Source organism: Pinus tabuliformis, chromosome X (assembly GCF_031772625.1).
Source record: "Pinus tabuliformis cultivar Carrire ecotype Pingquan chromosome X, CPIR1, whole genome shotgun sequence".
NCBI lineage: Eukaryota > Viridiplantae > Streptophyta > Pinopsida > Pinales > Pinaceae > Pinus > Pinus tabuliformis.
The window spans coordinates 755,756,738-755,772,028 of record NC_142308.1 but is presented as its reverse complement, the minus strand read 5'-3'; the positions used below and the strand labels follow the sequence as shown (position 1 = coordinate 755,772,028).

The 15,291-nt window shown below is 38.7% G+C and overlaps 1 protein-coding gene across 1 annotated transcript in view; it reads left to right on the top strand.

Annotated features, from left to right (window-relative positions):
- Positions 1 to 15,291, top strand: part of LOC149142073 (polycomb group protein EMBRYONIC FLOWER 2-like) — a 277,025-nt gene that overhangs the window by 107,825 nt on the left and 153,909 nt on the right. Inside the window, exon 10 of the mRNA XM_089446324.1 lies at positions 167 to 231. Coding sequence (XP_089302450.1) covers positions 167 to 231 — 65 coding nt within the window. The remainder of the gene's footprint in view (positions 1 to 166; positions 232 to 15,291) is intronic.

Here is a 15,291-nt window from a genome sequence, read left to right as displayed (position 1 = left end):
ATGCAAAACGATATGTCTGAAATATGATTTATGTACAGAATGTCTTAGGATTTTCTGTAGTCTGTAAATTTCAAGCTAGTTTGTCTCATGTGTTTAAGAATCATTTCTTACCTATTGAGAAGTAAGCTGATTCATGAAATTTATATTGTGTTTCTTTCTTTTTCAGTTTGAGAGCTGGAAATGTCATTTTTAATTACAAATATCATAACAATAGGTTGCAGAAGACAGAAGGTTTGTGAGTACCCCCTTGTCTCGTTATTTTGCATTGCTGGCAATCCAGTCTTGTGAGCTTGGATATTGGTGATTTGCACCTCATTTTCCGTTATAAATTGGCAATTTATTTTACTTGATTTCTTGACATTGTTTGAAATGTTTGGTTAACTGTAACTTGAAACGTAGGATTTAGAGAAGTTGTCTTCAACGACATCATTGTTTTGTTATGGATTGAAGGGATACCCATATTATCTAGATTATCTTTTAGACAAGGATTTTATAATATGAAATTTGTGGTATAAACATATATCCTGTATTGATTGGCCAACTCAATGTACAATGTGTTCAAGTTAGGGTATCTACCAATAATGCTGTTGAAAAACTGATGACAGTTTATTATTGCATGTTGCAAGTCTAGATCATACTACCCTTGTTGCCATGGGGAAATTGAGGGTGCAAAAACAAATTGTTGTAAGCAGCATTGTTAAACATTTGGAATGTGAGGAGATCTGATTGGGCAGGGGCTTTTTTCACAACCACGAAATGAACCATAGGTTGAATACCATCTAAGCTCAAGGTTCCAAGTTTCAAATTACACATTCGAATATTGCTTTGGAAATGAAGAATAGATTGTGCCAGCTTGGAATTGTATTTCCCTTTGATACCACATCTGATGCTAATTATCATAGATAAGTTTATTAATGTCCAAACGAACAAAAGTAGGGCAATGAGAATTGAAACTAATCTACATCATCGAGGTGCAACTATCACAATGCTAAAAGGAAATAAATACAATGCTTTGGACCCTAGTTCAAGGAAAAGGAAAAGGTCCTTGATGCTTCAAGTGCCTGCTGTTGGATAAAGGAGAGAAGGGACCTCCTCTGAAGTTGAGTATGAAACTGTCCTATCGTCTGAGGTCAAAGGAAAGACACTTTGTCTAGAATATGGCTGGAAGAGTTGGATCCAACCTAGGGAATTTCTTTCTATCTAGAATGAGGTGATCTGCTGTCGAGAGTTGGTGGAGGGTGAATAGTAATACGTATTGGTCATGTGTAAATTGTCATGAAACCTGATATGACAACCTTGTGTGGGTCTCACTCTTTGAATAGTGATCTGAAAATGGGGCTCTTAGGCTTCTTGTTTAACTTACAAGAACCTCTCCCACTTCCAAAGCTTTAAATTTTCCCAAGTCTTAATGATTAACCAATGCGGAATTAAGAAATACTTGAAAATATAGGTGTATGCTTGTATTTGTTTTTGACTGTTGAGTGCTTATGTTCATTTGCTTATGCTGATGTGAAACACAAATAATAGTAAATAAAGCAGCAATTCAACAAACCCATAAGGCAACAATATAATATGGAGTTCACCCTGATATCTTGGGCTACATCTCCTTGAGCTCTAATCAACTCGATTAGGCTCTCTGGGATTATGGCTTCAATTCTTTTACAAGTGCTACACTTAACTCCATTGGTTTACAGCTAAACCAATGGGCTTAGAATGCCATCTTACCCCTGGCTGTCCTTGTTCTGCAGACAGGTCTAGGCTTCTCTGGACTTGACTCCTTCAGTCAGTGCTCTGAGCTTCTCGAGCTTCTAGCTTCTCTGACTCCCTCAGAATTCTGCATTTGTCTTTGGAACTCCTTCTCCTGTCTTCGACACACCTCAGACAACCAGCCACAGCTCGATCATTCGATCTCCTACTGTGCTGCAACTTCACTACAGCCTCGTGGCTCTTTAGAAGTCTATTAGAGCTCTCTGGCTTTGTGGCTCTGCCTCCAACCTCTGGTGGCTTTGCCTATTACAGTGAGCTCAATTTGAGTCTCACACAATAGATACAATCAGTAGGATTGTACTTGGATCCCCCAAGTCTCTTTGGAGTACACAGACTCTCTGGAGTACACAGACTCTCCTACTCTGTTGATTATAATGGTATGAGTCCAATCTGAGACTCAATACCTGACAGGAAATGCAGAGGAGTTTGCTTGAACCTCTCAAGTTTTCTCTAGAGTACCCAGACTCTCTGACTCTCTCTGTCTCTGTCTTAACCCTGGTTCACTTGCTGCCTTTGCTTCTTCAGGTCAGCTTGGCTCTGGTTTCTCTGCTTCCAGGTCTGCTTACTGCTTCCTGGGCTGCTCTCTCTCCTCTCTGTTAGTCTGTGGCTTTAAAGCCAATCTGCTTCCTGACTGTTCGTTTCTGCTTCTCGGCTTTCTGGTTCCCTGCCTCTGTCCGTTCGAATCCCTTCTTTCGGTGGTTACAGTAACTGCATAACACCTTATAGGGAGGTGGCCACCTATTCCTTTAACGGATGAGCGTGTCAGGTTCACCAGAAACACTCGATCATTTGAAATGGCCGTTATTTCCATTTACTCCAAGAATGCCCGCGAAACACGAATCTCTGCCAACTCATCGTCCACATCAGACTTCAGAATCCCGCACAATCTGCTTTATAACTTTGTCAAATCTGGTCATCCATCGGGTTGCATCTCCGCCGTTGATCGGGACCCTCTAGATCCTACAGTCAGCGCACATTTCGGGCGGATAACTTGCTCGATGTTTACCCGTCTGATGTGAGCGGTTTTCTCTCTCTTCCACCGGACGCGTGTCACTCGCTGTGTGGCATCAAGCGGGACTCAGTCTAAACTGCTTACCGCTCGAAGCCCTTCCGATATCCTGCCGGTTTCTGTGGAATCCTGCCTCGGACGGAACCGAAACACTTTCCGCTGCATTTCATGATTTTTCGGGTCTGGGCGCATGTGGCTCTCCTTCTTTGAGGGGTTTGTCGCTAATCGCATATCAGATTCCTCCCCCGTTGACTCAAACCATCGCTGACTTTGCTAATTCGCAACAACGCACGTTACCATGGTCCGCCACTCTGCGCGCTTGATCGACGACCCTCGTTGATCCACGCTGATCACAATTAGCAACTGTCATGAGGATTCCTATGATAAGCTTGATCTTCACAAGATTTTTAATCTTTGGCATAAATTATAGAGAGTTCATGAAGACTTAGAGAGTTTCAGGATCCATTTTGGATCAAATAGGAAGTGGAGTCAACCTTGTATTTCATAGTAACGATAGAATCTAAATATAAAACACTCCTTTGTAATTGTCTCATGCCTATGGTAGATCTAGCGTAATCTATCTTCTAATGGTATTTGGTGCTCAACTTCCCCTTGAAGTGGATATGGGCCCACTTTAAACTGGTTGGAGGGATCCAGTGCCAATGTGTCCAATGTAGAAGTTTGTTAGGTGGCCAAACTATGAGGTTGTCTTTGAGCTCAAGGAAATGCTTTGCTTAAAGGATATCATAGGTCTCAAACGGAAACCCCAGGGTGACCCAAATATGTTCCCTATTGATCCCATTCCTGTGCTTACTGGGTAAGAAGTGGTTAGGAGCATCAAAAGAGTACTTGAACAAGGGAAGAAGGTCTATTTATATACTGGAGGAGTCAAGAAACCTTTGAATACTAACAACTTTCTTCCCTAGATGGGGGGGTGGGAAGGGGGGGCGGTGCAAATTGGGTGATGGCCTTTTGGAAGATTAGTAGGCAAAATATGGGCACCGGTCTGTACATCCTGCTGCATCAAAAAATGTATGAAGGTGATGCATTAGCTCTAGTAGTCTGAAGATAGTCTTGATTCGAATGAATTGTGCTAGAAATTTTGCTTGGGTGATGGGCGGGGGATTAGCTTCATGCATTTGATAATGTGATAGAGCAAGAGGGTTTGAAATCTCTTTTTGTTAGGCCGAATGTGCATTGTGCAAGCTTGGTTGCCAAACCTCTGAACCATACAAAATTGTATGTTTGATGATAGAGTCCATAAAATCTAGTTTGGATGAGATTTCCTAAAAATGTTGCTAAAAAGAATCCCTCAATAAGAGAAAGGGTCTTGTTCCTGCAAAATCTAGTAGGTGTAGTGCAAAGCCTTAGTAGGAAACCCAGGTCTTATGGCAACAATGAGATTAGCCACTATTGTCAGTCTCTCTCTCGTTGTTTTATGGTCGGATGTTGTCCCCACAAGGGAGGCTTCCCTACCAAGATGTAGAGGTTAGATGACTGGGAATACAAGCCAAATGGCTCTTTAAGGAGCTTGCTGATAAATCACCTAGAAATGTCTTCACTAAATGAGGGCTCAAAGGTGATAAGAGTCTAATGGTTATGGGAGAAGCTACTGTAAAAGCCTTAAAGGTCAATGTAAAAGTTACACATGTTCAAGTACACATTCCATCAACCCCAATAAACTAAAGAAAAGCTGCTATAAGCTAAGGTTTTTATGATATGCAAATTTACAACATGCAAAAGCATATAATAACAAAGAAACAACCCATAAATGATGTGATGAACAAACAACTGAAGGTTATTAAACTGGTAAGAAAGGGATAGGTCAATTTGAGGTAAGATGAGATTTTTCATCCTCTAGGTGATTCTCATAAGAAATTCTCAAAGCACGGGTGGCAAGAGTGCTAATAACCTTGAATTATTGTGCCGAAAAATGATGAGAACTGGCATGAAGATATTGTTTCGTGTGAGTTTTTTTGTGAAAAACTTGGTGAGAAAAGAAACCATCATTCTTTCTAGAGAGAAGGATGTCAAAGAAAGGAAGGCACCCGTTTACCTCAACCTCCATCGTGAATTTGATGGAGTTTGATTGGGAATTAAGATGGTTAAGAAACAAATCCAATTTCTCGCGACCATGGGGCCAAATGAGAAAGAAACAACCCATAAATGATGTGATGAACAAACAACTGAAGGTTATTAAAGTGGTAAGCAAAGGATAGGTCAATTTTAGGTAAGATGAGATTTTTCATCCTTTAGGTGATTCTCATAAGAGATTCTCAAAGCACGGGTGGCAAGAGTGCTAAGAACCTTGAATTTTTGTGCCGAAAAGTGATGAGAACTGGCATGAAGATATTGTTCCGTGTGAGTTTTTTGCGAAAAACTTGGTGAGAAAGAGAGCCATCATTCTTTCTAGAGAGAAGGATGTCAAGGAAAGGAAGGCACCCGTTTACCTCAACCTCCATCGTGAATTTGATGGAGTCTGATTGGGAATTAAGATGGTTAAGAAACAAATCTAATTTCTCGCGACCATGGGGCCAAATGACACAAGTATCATCAACAAACCTCTTCCATCTTTTAGGGCGAAATTGAGCAGAGGCTAAGGCCTTAGTCTCAAAATCTTCCATGAATAAGTTAGTAACTATAGGGGAAAGAGTACAGTGATGTGTGGTTTAACGGTAAGTCTACCTGCTGTGGTGGCGGCTCGAGAGCAGATTCCCCCCCCCTGCCTTGGCGGCACGAGAGTCTCGCTTTGCTAAAATCATAGGATCTTAGTATATCGACTTACAAGTAGTTCGATATACTCTTGTTGTTATAGTGGCAGCTATGAGGATTGCCTAGGTCTCCCATAGATTAGGACTGGCAGTTACCGATTCACCACATGGTTAAAAAAAAATACTATAGGGGAAAGAGGAGAACCCATCGCTACCCCACAGGGTTTCACATAGAACTCGCCTTGGAAACTGAAGAAAGTAGAGGTGAGGCAAAGGCCAACCAATTTGGCAGTGTCATTGTCAGTGATCCGATTTATGACATCAATGGCCTCTTGAATAGGGATTTTGGTATAAAGGGAAACAACGTCAAAGCTTACTCACAAGTCTCTTGGGACCAGACTAATATCCTTCCATTATTTAACAAAGGAAGCAGAGTCCTTAACAAAGGAATCAGTGCGACCAACAAGAGGTTTGAGCCTTTGAGCCAAGAATTTTGCGAGAAGATAAGTAGGCCAACCTATTGGGTTGGTGTTCCCCTGAGACCTATTGTTGGCCTACTTATCTTCTCGCAAAATTCTTGGCTCAAAGGCTCAAACCTCTTGTTGGTCACACTGATTCCTTTGTTAAGGACTCTGCTTCCTTTGTTAAATAATGGAAAGATATTAGTCTGGACCCAGGAGATTTGTGAATAAGATTTGACGTTGTTTCCCTTTATACTAAAATCCCTATTCAAGAGGCCATTGATGTCATAAATCGGATCACTGACAATGACACTGCCAAATTGGTTGGCCTTTGCCTCACCTCTACTTTCTTCAGTTTCCAAGGCGAGTTCTATGAACAAACTTGTGGGGTAGCGATGGGTTCTCCTCTTTCCCCTATAGTTGCTAACTTATTCATGGAATATTTTGAGACTAAGGCCTTAGCCTCTGCTCAATTTCGCCCTAAAAAATGGAAGAGATTTGTTGATGATACCTGTGTCATTTGGCCCCATGGTCACGAGAAATTGGATTTGTTTCTTAACCATCTTAATTCCCAATTAGACTCCATCAAATTCACGATGGAGGTTGAGGTAAACGAGTGTCTTCCTTTCCTTGACATCCTTCTCTCTAGAAAGAATGATGGTTCCATTTCTCACCAAGTTTTTCGCAAAAAAACTCACACAGAACAATATCTTCATGCCAATTCTTATCATTTTTTGGCACAAAAATTCGGGGTTCTTACTATTGCCACCTGTGCTTTATGATTTATGATGAGAATCACCTAGAGGAGGAAAAATGTCATCTTCTTAATGTTTTTGAAATTAATGGTTATAGCATAACTCAAGCCCTGAAGGCTTTTCAAAAATCCCATAAATAATCAAGGGTTAAGCCTTCTCGTGATCCTATCTCTAAGGTGCAGCTCCCGTTTATCCAAGGGACTGCTAACAGGATTGCCCATATTCTTAAAAAGAATAGAGTTTCTGCTCCATTCAAACCCCTTAACACCATTAGAAATTCTCATAGATCTGTTAAGGACCCTATAAACCCTAAAGACATGAAAGAGTTGTACTCGATCCCCTGCTCCTATGGGATTCCCTACATTGGAGAAATTAGTCGCTCCATTAACTAAAGAATCCAAGAGCATGCAACGGACATTAGGAGCAACCATTCCTGCTCATCAGCTCTAGCTAAACATGCAGAGAAATCTAAGCACCATGTCTGCATTGAGGATGCCAGAGTCGTTGCAAGGGTTGATCACTTCCACCATAGGAAGCTAAGAGAGGCTATTGAGATTGAGAAGCATGCAATCAATCTCATCATGGATGCTGGTTGGAAATTAAGTAGGAGTTGGATTTTGGCCCTCTCTTCTTGATTTCCCCCCTATTCCTTCCTCCCTTTTTTTAATTTTAATATTATTGGTTAAAAATTACATAAATCCTTTAATTATTTTATTTTATTTTAATTCAATTTTAATGTCATGCTTATTTTATTGAATTTTCTTATTCTAAATACTTAATTTTTGAATATATATTAGGAAAATTAATTAATTAATTAATTAATAAGAATATTAAACTTATTCTAATGAATACTCTATACAATTTAATCCCTTATGATATTATTGACTTTATTTAATTAATTAGTATAATATTATATTTAATTTAATTAATTTATATATATAATTAAATAGCGGCTAATTTACAACAGCTAGTTTATAACTAAGTATTATTTTAATTAATTCAATAACTAATTCCTAACGACTAACTCTGGAACTTGATGCATCCTTGCTATTTATTCTTTAGGATTGATGGATTTTTCACCTGTCCCAAGGATGAACCACATTAGTTGGTTCGAAATATCGACCAAATCCTAATGATATGATTAATCTGAAAGACATTCTCATTTGCAATATGGATCACAAAAGTCTAAGATCTAAGACAATATAGTTACCACATTCAATCAAGAACCACTTAATCGATCCAAAGATAGCTTTTCTATGCAAAATATCCCTAAAAAGATAATTCTACATCAATTACCCATTGCATCAAGGAGAAAAAGAGAATACAACTAGTGCATTCTCACATAAAAGGAGAGTGACGAGTGTGTGCGGTGATGATCCAATGAAATGGAATTCCCTCTATTTATATGAGGGAAATCATGTCATTTTTCATTAATTTACAATGAAAAAGCCCTAAAAGTTTGCTCAAAGCGTTCAACTAAGCTAATAGGTCACAAGCCAACCTAATGATAGCTGTAATAATGATAAATCATAATTAAAATGACATGAATCCTCCACACATGTTGGAGGAAAGGCCCTCCAACATGACATCATCCTCTAAAAATGGGCATCTCCATGAAACAAGTGAGAAAGTTGGTCCAAGGGTGCTCCTCAGTCCAAGGGACATCATCTAAACGCATGGGTACATTTCTAAGTAACATCTCTTCCATAAAGACGTCATCATCAAGAAGGATTACATCGCCTTCTTAGGGCATGCATGGGTGACATGGCAATGGTAGGATCAAGTGTTGACATGAAAACATGCTGTGCTATCCCTCTCAAACAATCTCAAGTGGTCTACATCATCTTCTAGGCTCTGGAACAAGGCAATGCCCAAGTTCATGGGCAACTTGGGGGATTCCTCGGCCCATCTGGGCACATTATTAGTCAAGCCAATGCTTTGCCTTCTTGGCTCGACTCAACATCTTGAGTTGTAGCAAGGGGCATACAACCATGCGGAACCTCCAAAGTCCAACGCTCATCTCAAGAGGGGCAATGTCACCGCTGCAGTGTCACATGTGCTCTTAAAGCTAGGCTAGATGTCTTCTTTATTGTGTTGGAGAGGTGTCAAGACATCCCTCAAGGGATCTTTGTTGCATGTGTGATGAACTACCTAAAACTAGTGTTGTTAAAATCGCGATAATTTTGCAATATTATCGCTTTATCATGATTTTTTCCCGAAGCCGATATTATCGCGAGTAATACTCGCTTTTTTTTATATGCGAATTTTCCGAAAAAATCACGATTTTTTCCCAATTTATCGCCGAGGGTCGGGGCAACGCGGTTTTATAGGGGATACTAATTGTTCGAAATGCAAGTTTTTTTAAAAGAAACAAATAATTTTTGAGTGGGGCAGCTTAATTTTCAAGTCTAGGCCCTAGTATTGATATCCTATTCATGGTAATGTTAAATTCTTAAAGTAAAAGTGACATTCTCTTTAATCTTCATTGTCATCTTTTTACTTAAATTTTTAATATTACCATGAAATGACTTAGGATGTTTGAGAGTGGTTCCAGCCTCATTGGATTTCATATGGAGAAAGTAGAATTTTAGATTTCATTCAAAATCCAGCTGACTTATCAGTTTTTCAAGATTTCAGGATTGGGAGATTGTAATGTTTCCAGGTGACACCACCTGCCAAGGCTACCCCTGCCACCAGTAGAGGATGTGGTCTACCTCCTATAGCTCCTACTTCTAGTTCTTCAGCTTCTAGAGCACAACAGACTCCACTGCCAACTCCACCAGCACTAGCATCTACATCTAGAGGGGAAGGGAACGCTGTGTCATTTTCTCGCAAGAGGGGCAGAGGAAATCAATAGGATTAGACTTTAGTTATTTTCTTCATTTTATTGTATATGACATTATGACATGATGAGATACATTATTATATTTTTTGTTGATATTTTGAGGCTGAGTTGGGACTCGGAGTCATGACTTATTATTCAGGACATGATTCAATGGTATGTGTGATTTTAGCACTAGAAATGATATTAAACATCTTATATATTAATTATTTTACATATTTATGTGTCAATGTATTTATTTTATGTTGTAGATGGTTTAGATATTAAAAAAATTGAAAAAAAATGAAAAAAAATGAATATTTTTGTACCAAACGATTTTTTCCAGATTTTTTCCGATTATTTCCCGATAATTACGATTTTTTCCTCGCGCCGATATTATCCCGATAACGATTAATGCAACATTGCCTAAAACATACTCTAAAGATCATGTGAGTTCAACATCATTAGGAACAAAAGCAATTGAAGTACCATAGTGGACCATATTCAATGTTTAAGGCACAAAAATACTTCACACAAACCTTGGATTCAAATGTCTTTCTAGCTCATGATTTCTAAGCAAGTTACCACACTCTTGTTAGGGATGATTATGCAGTTATCCCTATTAGGTGCTTCTAGCCCCTAAGGGGAAGGACATTTCAAAGATAGACCCATCAATCCATAGATGCACGTGATAATTCAGGTCTTGGAATGGGAAAGACTTCAAGGAAGATGGCCATAAAAATGGTACCATCTAAAGGAAGTCCGACATCTTGAGTATAATGATGAGAAGATTGAGCAATCGTGGAGTCTTGAGTTCCCCCTTTCCTTGGCTTGGTTTTTCCACCCCTATGGTGTGCGTTTTACTTTAATGTTTTTTCTGTCTTTCTTGAATAACTTAGTTGACCCAACTTGCTTTATTCTTTTCCAATACCCCTTAAAGATGTGGTAGTTTATCATTCATTGCGGTTGGGATATTCATCAGGTCCTTTATTTAGATAGAGCATGAAATGCTTAGGAACTAGGTGATGGCTAATGAGAGGGGCATAGCTCGTGCTAGGCTTTTTGTTACACTCTTTTGTATGTGTAATGTCCCCTTTTATAACATTGAAAATTTTTTCTTAGAATTGTCTTTCAGGCAATTTGACAAACACTTTTCATGTTGACATTTCGTCAAACACTTAGAATGCAGAGCAAGAGAAAGCTTTGAGATAGAGACCTTTTTGTCAAACAATTTAAATGCATTCAAGAATGAAAGCTTTATCCAACTTATAAAACTCCACAATGATGACTAGTAATATCTCAACCAACTTATTTATTAATATAGAATATGGTATTACATGCCAATTAGTAAAATTAGGAAACTTGTAACAACTTAGAAAATGGCATGATTTGTTGTAGGTGAGTTGGCCTCCTCAAGAAGATATAAACTATGCCAGTGATCGGTCTTTGAAGCCTGGGAGTAGCTCAAGTGGTACTGTAGCTGTAGGTACTATAGAGATGGAGAACTAATTCTGCTGCCAACAAAGGGACTCAACTTGCCCAATATATCAACTTAACCCAAGAGTAATACGGCCTGCCAATATCCAACTCGACGTTGTATATAAGTCTGTCTGTAACAATATTTCGTCCCTTGAAAATTGTTGATTTTGTAGTGCCATCAAGACTATTACAATTTTTCAAATTGATAACTACTTCCAATGATACAATTAGTCTTCTTATAGCATTCCAATATTAAGCAATTATACATGAAAACTTTCAACCATTCACTTTCTTCAATGGAGCAATAGAGATCATAGTAAATCGTAAGACAAGAGACACCAATATTTAGGCTAGCAACCAGGGTAAAACTCACTATGGGAAAACCCAACAAGTCTTTCCTTATGAGAGAGAGAATTCAGTTTATCAAGAGCATATCAGAATATTTCAAACAAGATTCCAAATTCTGACCTCAATATTTCCAAGTCAAACCAATCAACAGAGAGAGAAAATAGTGAATCCTGGTCAAAGTAAAGTTTGCAACAGAAGGGCTGAATTTTCGTTTGAGGTAATTCTGAACAGGGGGCCGAAATTTGGTCAAACCTCAATCAAATGGACCTCTGCAATTCTTGGTCAAATCCTACGGTTGACCTGCGTTCAACGACCCAAAAACAGGAGAAAAATATCAGTCCAACAGAGTCGATGAATTCCTGAAATATTCGACCTCCAAAACAGTCAAAGATATCAGTCAAACAGAAGCAAACTCTCCTAACTCAATGCTGGTCAAAGAGAAGAATGGAAGGCTGGTCTACGCAAAACAAATTCTCCTTGTCCTTAACATGCGTGGACTTCTTGTGATTTCTGATCGAACGATGTGAGTTGATGTGATACCAAATGAGCTCCAATGAACTTCTATTTATACGTTGTTTAAGAGGAGGGTTTTAACCTTGGGTTCAAACTCATTCATCATTTGGGGCAGACTTGTGCGTTGTAGGCCAACTGGTAAACATGAAAAATATGAATTTCTTCCTTTGATTTTCCAATGAAAATACCAACCATGGCTACCAATTTTCAACAAAAATGAAGAAACTGGTCACTAAGACGATGAATCTTATTTGAAGTTGGAGCCCCCAGCTTGTGGGTGAAAACCCCACAAGGAGATGATGTGGCAATTCCTCATTAGCAAGCATATTATTGAAGCAAAGAAAGTTAAGGGATGCACTCAATTGTTTATCCTTTGACAAATTTAGCTCTGAAATTCCCCTTCGACCCCTGTGGAGACAACGAAGAAATCAGAGTAGAGGGTTTGAGAAGGATCAGTGGCAGGGTTTTCGATGCATTATTCTAATGTTTTATTTTTGGTTTTGCGATTTGCTTGGGTAATCTTTATTGTAGGTTTAAGTTTTGGACTCAATTAACACAACTATTTGCCCTCATTATGGCATCAATTATGAGGCTTGAGACTAAGCGAAAATCAATTAGGGTATCTACACAAGGATCAAAACTTAATTGAAAAACAAATCCATGGCAAGGGCTAATTAGCATCCGACCTGAAGTAGCATTATTGGAGTTATTTTGTGCGGACTCTCCAAGGAGTGAAGGCTTTTTTGCATTTGCAAATTCAACCTTTGTCTACACTAAGTTCAATGCTCATCTCAGATCTGATTAAGTGAAATTTTTGATCTTAAAAACAGTGTGAAAATCTCCAAGTATTCCGGCCTTAAAATTCCTTAATGAATAGCATTAACTCTAATTGAAGGCTAGATCTGCGACATCTATAAGGTTCTTTGAATCCATTTGTTTAAGTAACATTTTGTGTTGGAAATACTAAGGGGGTAGGGTGGGGTGAATCAATATTTCTGTTACAATTGTTAATTTATGTTAGTTAAGATCACTTAATAAAACTAGAACATTTACAATTGTTAATTTATGTTAGTTAAGATCTCTTAATAAAACTAGAACACAAAATGTACAATAAACGAATAATATATATTATTAAAACAACGAGGACTCCAATCTTCTTTTACAATAATAATCTGTAAAAATGCTCTTATAATCTCTTTAGGGCTCCAACCCTAGATGAAGATTCCAATCTTCAGACGAGGCTCCAAGTCGATCTTCCACAGGGCTCCAACCTTGGTCTCTTTGGGGACTCAAATCCTCTAGGACTCCAAACCTATCTTTCACAAGGCTTCAACCCATAGGGCTCCAAACTCTGCTTCAATTCTTCAAGATGGGTACAAATACTGCTTCAGGGCTTCCAATATAATTTTTGACAAGTCCTGATAATTTCTTCAAGATTGCCTTCAACAGAGCCCCAAGATATGCTTCATCAATTGTCTAGTATGTGTCTCCACAACTCTTCATATTACCGAATAGTCTTCTCCAAGGTTACTCCATTAGGGCTTCAACAAGAGGTTAATGCTTTCTCGAAAAAAAAAATCTCCAAGATTAGGCTCTGCAAGTATTCAACACTGCTTCAAGGTGTCTTCAATAAGCTGCCCAAGATACTCTCCAAGATCAAGTTGCTTCTAGATGACCCTCCAAGGTATGCTCAAGATTAATCAAGAAGATCCCCAAGACTGCTCCATATTCACTTCAAGATGTATATGAAATTTTCAGTAGGAAGTCTGCTCCAAGATCCTTCAAAGGGCTGCTTCAATGTCTGGTCCAAGATTAGCTCAAGTCCTCAATAGGTCTTCCAAAAAGTACTCCAGAATATCTTCAAGTTCCTTTTTAATTCTACTCTAACACTGCTTCAAACAAGCTTTGTTAAAATTGGCAACTAGGGCCACTCCACCTTGGACAACTCATATGGATGGAGATGATATTTTTATTGGATTCCTCTTTCCGAAAGGTGTAGGATTGATCTAAAGATCATCTCATTCTGACAAGTACAAATGGAATTATGAATTTATTTCTTCTATGGACAAATATTCAAGGTCGGTCAGAAGTCAAATGTAGGGTCATAAAGCCCAACCAACGTGTCTCTTCACCCTCAACGTTGTGTATATATAGAGGAGTCATTTTCCTCATTTGGTCAATCATCAATCACATATCTCTCTCTCTCCTCATTTGATTGGGTCGTATGGATTTCTCTCCTCCACACGTGTGAAGGGCTGATTGTACTTTTTTGTTTTTTGCGTTGACCAAGTTGCAGCAAGTTTGACCAACGTTGACCAAGCAACAATTGACCTTGTTTGACTATGTTTTTCTTGGGAGAAATTTTGTTTGGGTAGGCCACATTTCTTGGCACAAATTTCGAGGTTTTCTGGGTTGTTTGACCAGTGTTGACCATAGGTTTGAATCTGTGTTGACCAAGTTTGATCGACTTTTTCTGCATTGTTTTGGGCTAATTGAGTTTGTTCTTGAAGGAAAATTGATTGGGTTTGACTGAGCTGATTTGGAGGAGTAATTCTATTGATTTGACCAACGTTGACTTTCTGGTTAGGGCATCCTGTTGACTGCAGTTTGACTGGACAGATTTCACTATGTTTGGGCAAGTGAATTTTGTATATTGTACTCTCTCTCTCTGCTGTACTTTGAAGAATAATAAGAAGACTTGATAAAGGGGTTTCCCCACATTGGGGTTTTTCCCTAGCATCTGCCATATATTGTGTCCTCTTGTCTTGGCTTGTCTTTTGCTTTTTATTTACGTTCTATTTGCATTTACTATCATGTTAATGTGATTGCTAATGTGCAAATTGCTATTGGGCTAATAAGAAAAATTGAAGTAAATTGCTCTTAAGCATAGAACATACCATTGTTATCTAAAATTTAACATGGTATCAGAGTTGAGGGGAAGACAAAGCCCAAGCAAGAGTGAAAAGAATCACTGAGAAGAGCAATCACTGAGATTTGTTGGACAAGGGCAAGATTCAATGGCCTTCGCATCTTACTTCAAACCTGATGACAAGCTCAATGATAAGTCTGATTATCATGCATGGAAGATGTCTCTTGATTTGACTTTGGGAGAGCAGGATGTCATGGACTATGTGCAGGGAAATATGATTGAACCTCCTTCAAATGCACCGGTTGCCGCTAAGACAAAAGACAAGAAAGGTGAAGTCAAAGCTAAGAAGATCGTTAGGTATTCTATTCATAAGCATTTAGTTGCTTACATCTCCGATTTGGGCACATCTAAGGATATGTATGACAAGTTAGTTAGCATGTTAAATGCTAGCAATGCAAACCAAGTCCTCTTTTTCAAGAACAAGTTGAAAGACATAAAGAAGGGAAGAGGAGAAGATATCCAATCCTACTTCATGAGAATCACCGAAATGAAAAATTA